The following is a 10,182-nucleotide window of genomic DNA, read 5'->3' on the forward strand; positions in this document are numbered from 1 at the left end:
TGAAGGAGTAACTTCAATCTTTATTTCATATAGCTGGGGCTGCAAAACATTAAGTTATTGTACAGTGGATTTATTTTGTACCAATATCTCCTACTGAAATTAAATACAATAATGTCTAATTTATACTCCGTCGCACGACAGCGTTACATGTTGAAAATAGCGGATATACAAACATACAACGCGTCACATCTACGGTATGTTGTGAGCTGGTAAAAAATAGCAAATATCTATTTTTGACCAAATGACACCGTCGTACGACAAAGTATAAATCAAGCTGAACTCTCACGACTCACGAGACAGCAGAGCAGAGGGCTACTTGTAACTTAACACTAAAATGGGGTATAAAAACAATGCAGTTGGTCAGTGCCATGTGATAAAAATCAAATACAAAAGTGCAAAGAGAACAAATTCCTTTTAAACATCTAATTCAATCATCTCACCTCACAAAAAAAACCATTGCGCTCAGTTACAAATAAGAAAAGAAAAGAAACTTCACATCATATTTACTGCAACTTTTAATTTGAGGCCATGCCAAGTGAAAGATGCAGCTTTTTATACTGTATATGGTGACACACTTGTCATCTTTAACATCCTAACACAAAAAGTTACATTTAGGCATTTATATCTCAGTATTATTTTTATTCATTGCAAATATATTCTCCTGACAAAACCAGCAGGTAATGTGACTGTTCCATTTATAATGACAATCGTTTCTAGAAATAAAAACGTCATGCACAGAGAGGAGAAGGTTGCCAGGATGGATGTGGTCTTGACTACATGTGGCATATTTTCCATTTTATTGTAATTATGGCACACATTTTTGGTCCATGGGTTAATGGATACTTTTTCCTCAAACCTCTGTGTGGCCAGTTGCCCCGTTCTTGACTTCCTCAACGGTAACGAAGGCCTTCAAAGGAAGTAGTCTGGCGTGCGTCGGGTCACGTGGGGTTCTCCTCGACGCGGTGCCGGGTCAAATTGTAAGCTGAAACGTGCAAACCATGTGTGAACAACGAAGCTCTCATCTATCAATCCATTTAGGTCTGAGAAAAATGTCTTCTAAATTCTGACAGTTTTCTGAAATACCTATATGTTTCTAGGCCTGTATCACTCAATATTTCATGTCAAGGACCCCAAAAATGATCTGTAATTGGCCTCCGAGACCCCCGTCTGAAAATATGTTGTTCCAGGGACCCTCCAGAAGCAGAGATTTGAGTTAAAAACATTCGTTCTGAAAAGATATATTCCAAATTTGAGGCACATTTTCACGATTAAAATAAAAATAGCAGACCTAAGCTCGTAGCGCGCCACGATCTGCTATTTTTCAATAGCTAAAGCATAACATAATGCTAATTATTTTATCATTGTCAGCCCTTGTCCTTTTGTTTTTTCGAGCGGCTGCTCCAACATGTGGCCTTTGTGTGTTCCCGCCGTGACGTCATGTGGCAGACTAGTCTAAGTTCTCACCTAATACTTCGGTAGACTCGAATGCGTATAGGCGGGGAAATTGGGATTCTTGCATATTTAATTGCCTGCGGTTTGCCTTCACACTGTCATTCGCAGCAATTGGAAACGCAGCAGGGGGGACCTTTATCAATGTGTTCCATTCATAAACTAGCCTACACAGTGAAATCTATGGTGATAAAATTACACTCGTGCATGTGTCGTGCCGTCTGGGACCCCCCCCCCTCTCTCTCTCTTTCTCTCTCTACGCACTGTTCTTTTGGCACAGCGCTGCATGAGCGCACTGATATAACTCCCCAGTCCCCACACAGTGACAGCACTCCATGTTTACGGCACGCATAGACAGACAGACAGACAGACAGACAGACAGAATATTCTGTAGGCTATAATAGGCTACACTGCAGTGTTTTTATGTGTTTTCTTAAGCAATTGATTAATGTACACGTCCTCATTTCGATCAGGGCTTCAGTCTCCTCATTCGACCACGTCTATCCACAGTAACGGGACATCTTTGCGCTGCGTAAAATATGCCTTCTCCGTCTCCAACTGTGTTCAGCTCCTCACCCGCCACATTGTTTGCTTCATTTCCTTTATTTACTGCGGATTGCATTCACACCTGCACCGAATCGTAGTCAAGTGCGATTGGAAGCGAAGCGATACCCCCGTTTTTGGGCGGAGTAAAATGCGGTTCTTTGCTGCGCATTAGGATTTGAATGAGCCTTCACACCTGCCAAACGAAGCGCACTTTCTGAAAATGCGCAGCAGGATTCGTTTTAATCGCAGCAAAGCTCTCTGGTGAGAATGTGACCTAAGTCTATGGACTTTTTATGGATGATGTAGTGGGTGTCACAGTGCACTATGACGTGGTGGGTGCCACATTAACCTATGACGTAGTGGCAGCCAAGTCTATGGACCTTTTACGGACCTTTGATGACTTAATCATCATAGCATGATCATGATAAAAGGTCCTAGACTTTGAAACAGTGGGCTCTGTGGACAAAAATCTTAACTTAACCCATTCAGGCCTGACGTCGAAATTTAAAAAGAATCTTCTAAATCCTCCAGTTTTCTGAAATAAATATTTCCGCGGTTTAAAAAAAATAGCAGACCTACACGCTCGTAGCGCGCCACTCGATGGCGCACTATGAGCTTGTAGATCTGCTATTTTTCAATAGCTAAATTAAAACAACAACCTTTGTTTACATATTTTCTTCTTCTGTGAAGCACATTGAGTTGCAGCTGATTTATTAAATAAAATGTGCTATATAGTGTTAAGAACTAAACTCACTATACCTGTGTTACTAACGTGTACCTCATACTTACAATGAGTACTTCAGTGTGTCGTCCAGCTCCATGATTGCTGCCTGGTTGCCACAACGATAACAATAGTTTGGCGCGCTGAAGATCGTCACCACGTTGCGATCGTGACACCAGTTATAACCCTGTTTAGACATAAAAGGACAAATTCCACTTTTCAAATTCCAACATTTCAGGACTACTGTTTTAGAGACACCATCATGATAATGTCACATTCACAGGTATACAAATCACAGGGAGTGTGGCCACTTAAAACATTGTATAATCCCTGGGGTCCACCAGGGCTCCATACTACTTTTGGACCTTGTGCGTGTGTGTGTGTGTGTGTGTGTGTGTGTGTGTCAAGATTTAACGTCCTGTCTCGCTGCAGCCCATGTAGGCTATACACGCTGTCACAAACATTTCGCTGTGTAGCCTGTGTGTTGCATGCACGGGGAGAGAGAGAGAGAGCGAGAGAGAGAGAGAGGCGTCGATCCTGTGTCGGTCTCGTGCTTGTGTCACGGCAAAATGAATTGGAGAAAAGAAACAAATGATGTAGCCTATATCGGGTCTGGATCGCATCTTGGTGAACTCTTGCAGTGTGTTGATGCCTAGTCGGCGACCAATCGTTTAGTGTGGATTAGTGTTTTAGTGTCGATTTAAAAAAAAAGACTCCTGTAGTGTGAAATACACAATGATCTAACTCGCCGACAACTTTTAAAACTCCTACAGTGTGTGTAGGGGCCATAACGACCCGTCATCATAGATCACCAGGTGATATAAATCGATGTCCTCTAACCTAACACAAACTGACGCAAACTTATGGCCTATGGCCACTCAGAATAGCCAAATGGCATTGATCACGCCTCCAGGTCTTTAGTTTACTCAAGTTAGGGAATAAGACCTGGTACTTAAGACACGCAAAATACAGCCCTATAGGTTAAAGAAGATCAACCTACCTCCATCACCAGCTGGTGGGCCCTAGAGACCAGCGTTAGGCCATTTGCATGGTTGAAGGTCTCTGAGATGTCCTGCCCGAAAGTGTAACCTGCACCACGAGGAGAAATACCCCAACCACCACGGTCATCCGGATCTGACCACAATAAGTCACACATAGGACCCTAAATGGTGGCCAGAAACATAATGTTAGAGTTAGATCATACTTTAGAGATCAAAGGGGTCTACTCTAGTGAACTGACAATGACGTGAGAAAATACGTATACATTCAAAGTTCAAACCCGGGTATGCAATGACATTTCAACAGCAGAGCTACTACAGAATGCCTGTTGTTTGAGCCTTAGTCAATTTGACCTGGCTCTGTATTTTTTTTTCTTCCCTCTACACCAAATCTCTTTGCCAAAAGTTGCTGATCCACAAGCTCACAACACATCGCACTGTGATGCGTTGTGACCTTGTAGATCCGCTATTCTTGGCTAATGTCCCACCCAGAATATGGATGGTGGGGTTCCAAGAGGTTACGCTTTAACAGTTCAACCAGAACAAGAACATATATTTCTTTAACAAAAACATATCACTTACAGCATCTTTAAACAAGCTACAGAGGAATGAATGTGGAGCATGCATTACCTCGTGTGGAACCTCCTGTAGACGATCCAGCGCTCTGATGTGGTCCAATGTGTCTATTGATGGAGACAGTCCTCCATGGAGACAGAAGATCTGAAAGAGGTCAGGCACTGAAATAATAGAGCTATGACTTTTTCTGAAGCCTCAAGTTCATGCTACCCATGGGTTAAGAAAACTAGTGTTTATTGGTGTGTGCCAATTAAAAACAAAATGGAAATGTGAGTACTTTGCCCTCCATTCATTTGAATTCTTGGATGTGCTACTTTTTTGGGATTATTTCAATTCCTACTTTTGATATGTATAGTTGAATTTTGGGTCTATATATACAGTATATAGATATAAAACACAATCGATAGCTACAGGTACAGGCCTGTGTATTACACAGTGAGACATGCTCTGAATGCATCATCAACATCCTCCTCGTCATCTCACCTGGTTGTCTACCAGCGCAGTGAGCGGCAGGTAGTCAAACAGATCTGTGAAGTACTTCCACACGTTGGCGTTCCCGTATTTCCTCAAGCATTCGTCGTAGAAGCCATACACCTGTGTGATCTGTCTGCTCTCGTGGTTCCCTCGAAGGATTGTGATTCGTTCGCGGTACCGTACCTGAGAATATATGATCCGTGTTCATTAGGAAGACATGCATGTAGAGCGGTGGTTCCCAAAGTGGGGTCCGGGGACCCCCAAGGGGTCCTTGAGGGAGTTCCAGGGGGGGTCCCCAGCTAAATGATAGTTTGGAACCAAATGGACCCTTATGGGTCTGTAACTCTGAGTGTACAAATTGTTCCATTTGTGCGCTCTCAGAGTTAAATTAACATTGATTTTACAATATAAATCGGGGGTCCCAGAGATAGAAATGCCATTAAGTGGGGGTCTGTAGACTAATATATGCATGTAAAACTGGGGGTCCTTGGAATTAAACGGGTTGAGAATCATTGCTAGAGCCGTACAAATCTCTCAAAATGTTAATCATTTTAGGGAAATAAATTAAGAATGTTTTCATTGTGACAAGTGGGACTGATATCACATTTCAGAACTTACAGGCAGACAGTGGATTAAAGCAAGCAAGTTATTATTTTGTTTGTGTATCGGTCTAAACAAAGTACAAAGTCTGAGGGTGTCCGTGTGTTCGACGAATCTAGGGATAAATGATTCCTTTAAAACAAGATTTAAATAGTGCAGAAACATTTTTTAAACGGTAGTGCAGCGCAACTAAATCAACTTTAAAACAAAATAAAAACCAGAATGGTTTAGCAAAAGTTTAACCTCTCAGAACCAAGACTTAGAATATTTTGTTGTCGTTGGATAAGATTTTGTCCACAATTCCATGTTGGTACTGATGTTGGTAGGAGAGATAACTTTGATCAAAATAACAATTCTTTTACATTCTCTAATTGTGTACTTCTTTTAAATTAATCAATGCAGTATGTTTAACAATAATGTAACTCTTGAGAGCGTAAAATGAAACCAAATGGACCACTAGTGGTCCCCAGACCACTGGTTTAGTCCATTCATTCCCATGGGAATCTCTGTGATCTCTGGTGTGACGTTGAAGGAATTCAAATATTGCTAGTAGCTACGGATTTCAGAGAGCATGTATGCATTGTGGGCCAGTACACAGCAGAATGCTCCAGTTGCTTGACTATGTTAATATTTATTGAGTGCTTTTCACTGGGTAATTCATTTAAGATGATCATTTTGATGAATCCATACAATTAATGCATGTCCTTGCGTTGAACACTAGAGGGAATATCGCATATATTAAACAATAATTACAGACATCACGGTTGCGTGAAAACAAAGCTTTATACCTCAACCTCGGTGTGTCTCCCGTTCCAGGTCATAACATTGTTCTTCAAGTTAACACTGTAGCTTTTGAGGCTATACTTTGTCGTTACTCATTACCTTCAGCGACACCAGCAGTGTGACTGTCTCCACAGAGTAGTAGCCCCTGTCCACGTAATCTCCCATGAAGAGGTAGTTGGTGTCGGGAGACTTCCCGCCGATCTGGAACAGCTCCATCAGGTCGTGGAACTGACCATGCACGTCTCCGCAGACTGTCACCGGACATCTCACCTCCTGCACGTTGGACTCCTTGGTCAAGATCTCCTTAGCCTGTGAAGGAGGCAGACCGAGGAGCTTAGGAGGAGAGCTGAGAGGGTAAGAAAGAGAGGCTGTCTGGGAAACGGAAGGTCCTTGGTTCACGCCCCACTGGCCCAGCCCTGATTCTACGTGCTGAAGTGTCCCTGAGCAAAACTAGTGAACCCCTAACCGCTCCCTGGGCTAACTAATCAATTGTCAACATTATGGGAATCAAATGGAACCAAAATTGGGGTCCCAGAGATGATTGAAAATCATATCAAATGGGTATTTGTGGCCTGGTAGTCCTTGAGGGTGTTCCAGGCAGTGGTCACCAACGCGTGAATCTCGTTTGTGTCCGAGCATAGGCATGGCTGAGGCATGGTAACGCCCCGCCTGCCTGTGATTGGCCTACCGACACTGCCCGTCTTGACTGTCCTCCGAGACGCGAGGTTACTCTGAGATTGAGAAATAAATAATACAACAAGAGAATGCAGCCTTGCAACTTTTATTTTTGTAGAAGAGGCAAACTGATATTGTGTATCCCGTTTGCTTTGATCGAATAATTGATTGAACATGCACTCCGTAATATGATTTGAGTGTGTTCTAAATAAAGTGTTGATTATCGTGGTGATTATCGTGTATTAATCTAATTATAGTTAACTAATACTATTACACTAAAGATGAAGGGAAAATAGACCTTTTTATAGTACAATAATGTTTACACATAGGCTACAAACAAATTACACAATCAACACAAACACCTTTAGAGTAGGCCTACATCCAAATCAAATACGGAGTGCATGTTCAATCAATTATTCCATCAAAGCAAACGGTATAAACTATATTATTAGTTTGCCTCTTCTACAAAAATAAAAGTTACAAGTTATAGTTCTCTTGTCATACCGTAGGCCGTAGGCCGTAGGCTACTTGTATTATTTCCACCACGGAGAGTAACCTCGAATCTGACTATCCAGCATTTATATATCCACTTCGGGGGACAGTCAAGACGGGTAGTGTCGGTAGGCCAATCACAGGCGGGCGGGGCGTTACCATGTCTATGCTTGGACGCAAACAAGATTCACGTGTCACCAACATGTCCCTGCCTACACAGACAAACGTGTCCGTGGCAAGATTGGCCATTTTTTTTTTCTCTGCCCCACCTCTCTCCCTGTGTTTTAGGATCCAAGATGGCCACAGCACCAGGAGAGGGTGGGGCAGAGGTGAGCGGGCGGGGTTGACATATGACCTTACTGGGCTGCATTCAAGACACTTGCCTTGTGTCGGACACCTGACTTGTGTCTGAACACAGCTTTGTCCAAACAAAATGTTTGGACAAAACATGGGGTTCCATTGAAAATGCATTGGAGTGGCCATTAAACACAGACACAAGACAAACGCAAGACAGGTGTCTTGAATTTGTGAACGCAGCCCAGTAAGTGCTGCGGCCATCTTGGATCCTAAAACACAGGGAGAGGTGGGCCCGAGAAAGGCCCTTGGTATACTATTTTGACTGATTGATTGATTGACATTTATTAATTTGAACGCCTGTCCACCATACCAAAGCAAGTAACCGTTCTAAACTGCTCCTATAAATGCACACACTTTGAATCTATTTAAACTCTGACCCCAGATGTGAAACGCCTTGGTGAAAGCGGCATCTAAAACCAGACCAGCAGTTTTGCCACAACATTTCAAGTAAACTTCGATCAGTAGCTACCTCAAAATCTTTAAAGAGCATCTGAATATGCAGTACATGACATCTGATCTAGATACATTATAGGTACTAGGTACATTCTGCATTTCATCTCCTGTCTGACTGATACTGGTTTGCACATAACAGAAAAGCATACATAGGACTTATTTTCTTCTTACTCTCAACATTATTTTACTTCATTTTGAACATTTACATTTTCGGCGTGTAGCTGCTTACCAAGCACAATTCACAAGACATTGAGTATGTGAATGGTTCAAGTGTCTTGCTCAAGGACACTTGTGGTCTCTGGCGGTGACATGGCATTGGTCTCTGATCACCGTCTCCAGCTGAACTCCCTCTGGTGTTGTGATTGTGGACTTTGTTGACATTAAGGAAGTATTTTGACAGGTACATGGGTATCTTAGTGGTGTAGTGGAACTTGTAGACCAGGCCCATCGCAAGTTGCTGTAGCCTATGTCATCAACCCCAGAGCCATAGAGTATAGACAGAGTTACGCAAACTCTGTTCACTTCTTGCGGCCAGTCCAATGGCGGCTCTGCTACATAGACTTCTATTGGTTTGTCCCTAATTGAAGGCTTCAAATAGGGACAACCGGAAGTTTACGGAATGCATTGGAGTCTATGGGCTCGCGCGAGTACATGAACCACGTGACCAATATTGCAACTCTTCTATTATATGGCTCTGGTCAACCCTAAGACATTCCAGCCTATAAATGGGCAGGGGTGAGGTGGGTTCTGGGAGTAAGGCCAAGTACTTGCCTGACCAGTTTGTTTTGGGATGTCTGGAGGGATGGTTTGAGTCTGTTTGAGCCTAAATGCATATATTTATCAAATGCCAAGTACTTCACTGAATGGCGCTATACTTGGGATATTGGGACGCATATAATGGGATGATGTTAGTGGTGACACAGCAACAAGGTGAATGAATGAAAGTGGGCGTCGAAGATGAAAACAGAGTAACTGACTCGCCTCCAACCTCCATCTTCTTGGCATGTGGCCTAAAATAACGTCCCTGCATGTGATGGAGAGGAGAGGAAAGGGGTGCTGCTGCTATTGATGCTACCAGGCCAGCATTGACGTTATAGGCAACTGATTCTTATTCACGATCGGAATGAAATAAAACATGGTTTTCATGTCGTTACCTTCTCACACAGGACTTTGACCTGGTCTTCTGAGAGCTGCTTGCATTCGTTGAGTTGTTCGATCCATCCGTCCAGCTCCTTGGTGAAAGACTTGTCGTCCATGCTTGCTGCTCGATAGCAAAAGCCAGCTAATAAATTTACCCGCGAAACAAACGAAAAATTGTGATAATAAGAATACGAAAAAATAACACTTTGCTATATCTTTCCAAGCCTAGCTAATAGGCTAAAGTGCTAGCGGTGTATCTGTGCAGTGTGGAAGGATGCGGCAGCTGCCTGTGCGAACGGGCGGGCGGGCGGACGGGCAGACAGACGGCGGCCCTGGCTGCAAATTCGTCCGGGACGTTGATCGTCTGACTCACATGATAATATAGAAGCTAACGGTCTCAGATCAGCGGATACTTAACAGTATTATGTGCATGCAGGGTGTTGATGTGTCAAGCAGCGTAATAAAAACAAAGCTGTGTGTGAGTGTGTGACTGTGTGTGTGTGTGTGTGTGAGAGAGAGAGAGCGAGAGCGAGAGAGAGAGAGAGAGAGAGAGAGAGAGAGAGAGAGAGCGAGCTCCAGCAGCGGAGCGGACCGGACCCACACCCTGCTGCCTGTCTTCTCTCCCAGGCAACACTGTGCTGACGTCATCGCATCCCTCCCTCCCTTGGCCATCAAGCCAGTGCATTGGTTATATTAAAGTCTACTCGTGAATCAATTCACTATGGGTTATGTCCATTCTTGGACGTAAGACAGAAGAAATCTTATACACTCACGTTCTAATGGTATTAGAACGGGCTTTACGTCATGACGCAGTGCAAGTCCCTCCCCCGAGGCTATAAGTGCCTGCACTGCTGTCTGGACGTCATTCGTTTTCTTCTTCTGCGTTAAGACAGACAAGCTAAATCACAAGAGAAAGGC

The 10,182-nt window shown here is 43.3% G+C and overlaps 1 protein-coding gene across 1 annotated transcript; it reads right to left on the reverse strand.

Annotated features, from left to right (window-relative positions):
* Positions 1 to 9,878, reverse strand: LOC308322617 (serine/threonine-protein phosphatase 2A catalytic subunit alpha isoform-like). Its single transcript, XM_080773986.1, has 7 exons — positions 9,279 to 9,878; positions 6,247 to 6,456; positions 4,774 to 4,947; positions 4,345 to 4,434; positions 3,717 to 3,878; positions 2,785 to 2,903; positions 1 to 982 (listed from the first exon to the last, which is right to left on the reverse strand). The coding sequence occupies exons 1-7, from the start codon at positions 9,378 to 9,380 to the stop codon at positions 910 to 912; spliced, it is 930 nt and encodes a 309-aa protein (XP_080630112.1). The 5' UTR covers positions 9,381 to 9,878; the 3' UTR covers positions 1 to 909.
* Positions 9,879 to 10,182: the final 304 nt, after the last annotated feature.

This window comes from Protomyctophum bolini (assembly GCF_963924005.1).
Source record: "Protomyctophum bolini genome assembly, chromosome: 10".
Classification (NCBI taxonomy): Eukaryota; Metazoa; Chordata; class Actinopteri; order Myctophiformes; family Myctophidae; genus Protomyctophum; species Protomyctophum bolini.

Excerpts from the sequence above, each read along its gene's own strand:
- LOC308322617 (XM_080773986.1), bottom strand. The coding sequence starts at position 9,380 with ATGGACGACAAGTCTTTCACCAAGGAGCTGGACGGATGGATCGAACAA. Across the intron at positions 3,879-4,344 it reads TACAGGAGGTTCCACACGAG|GGTCCTATGTGTGACTTATT; the intron begins GTAATGCATGCT and ends GCCACCATTTAG. Across the intron at positions 983-2,784 it reads GACACACTGAAGTACTCATT|CTTACAATTTGACCCGGCAC; the intron begins GTAAGTATGAGG and ends TGCACGTTTCAG.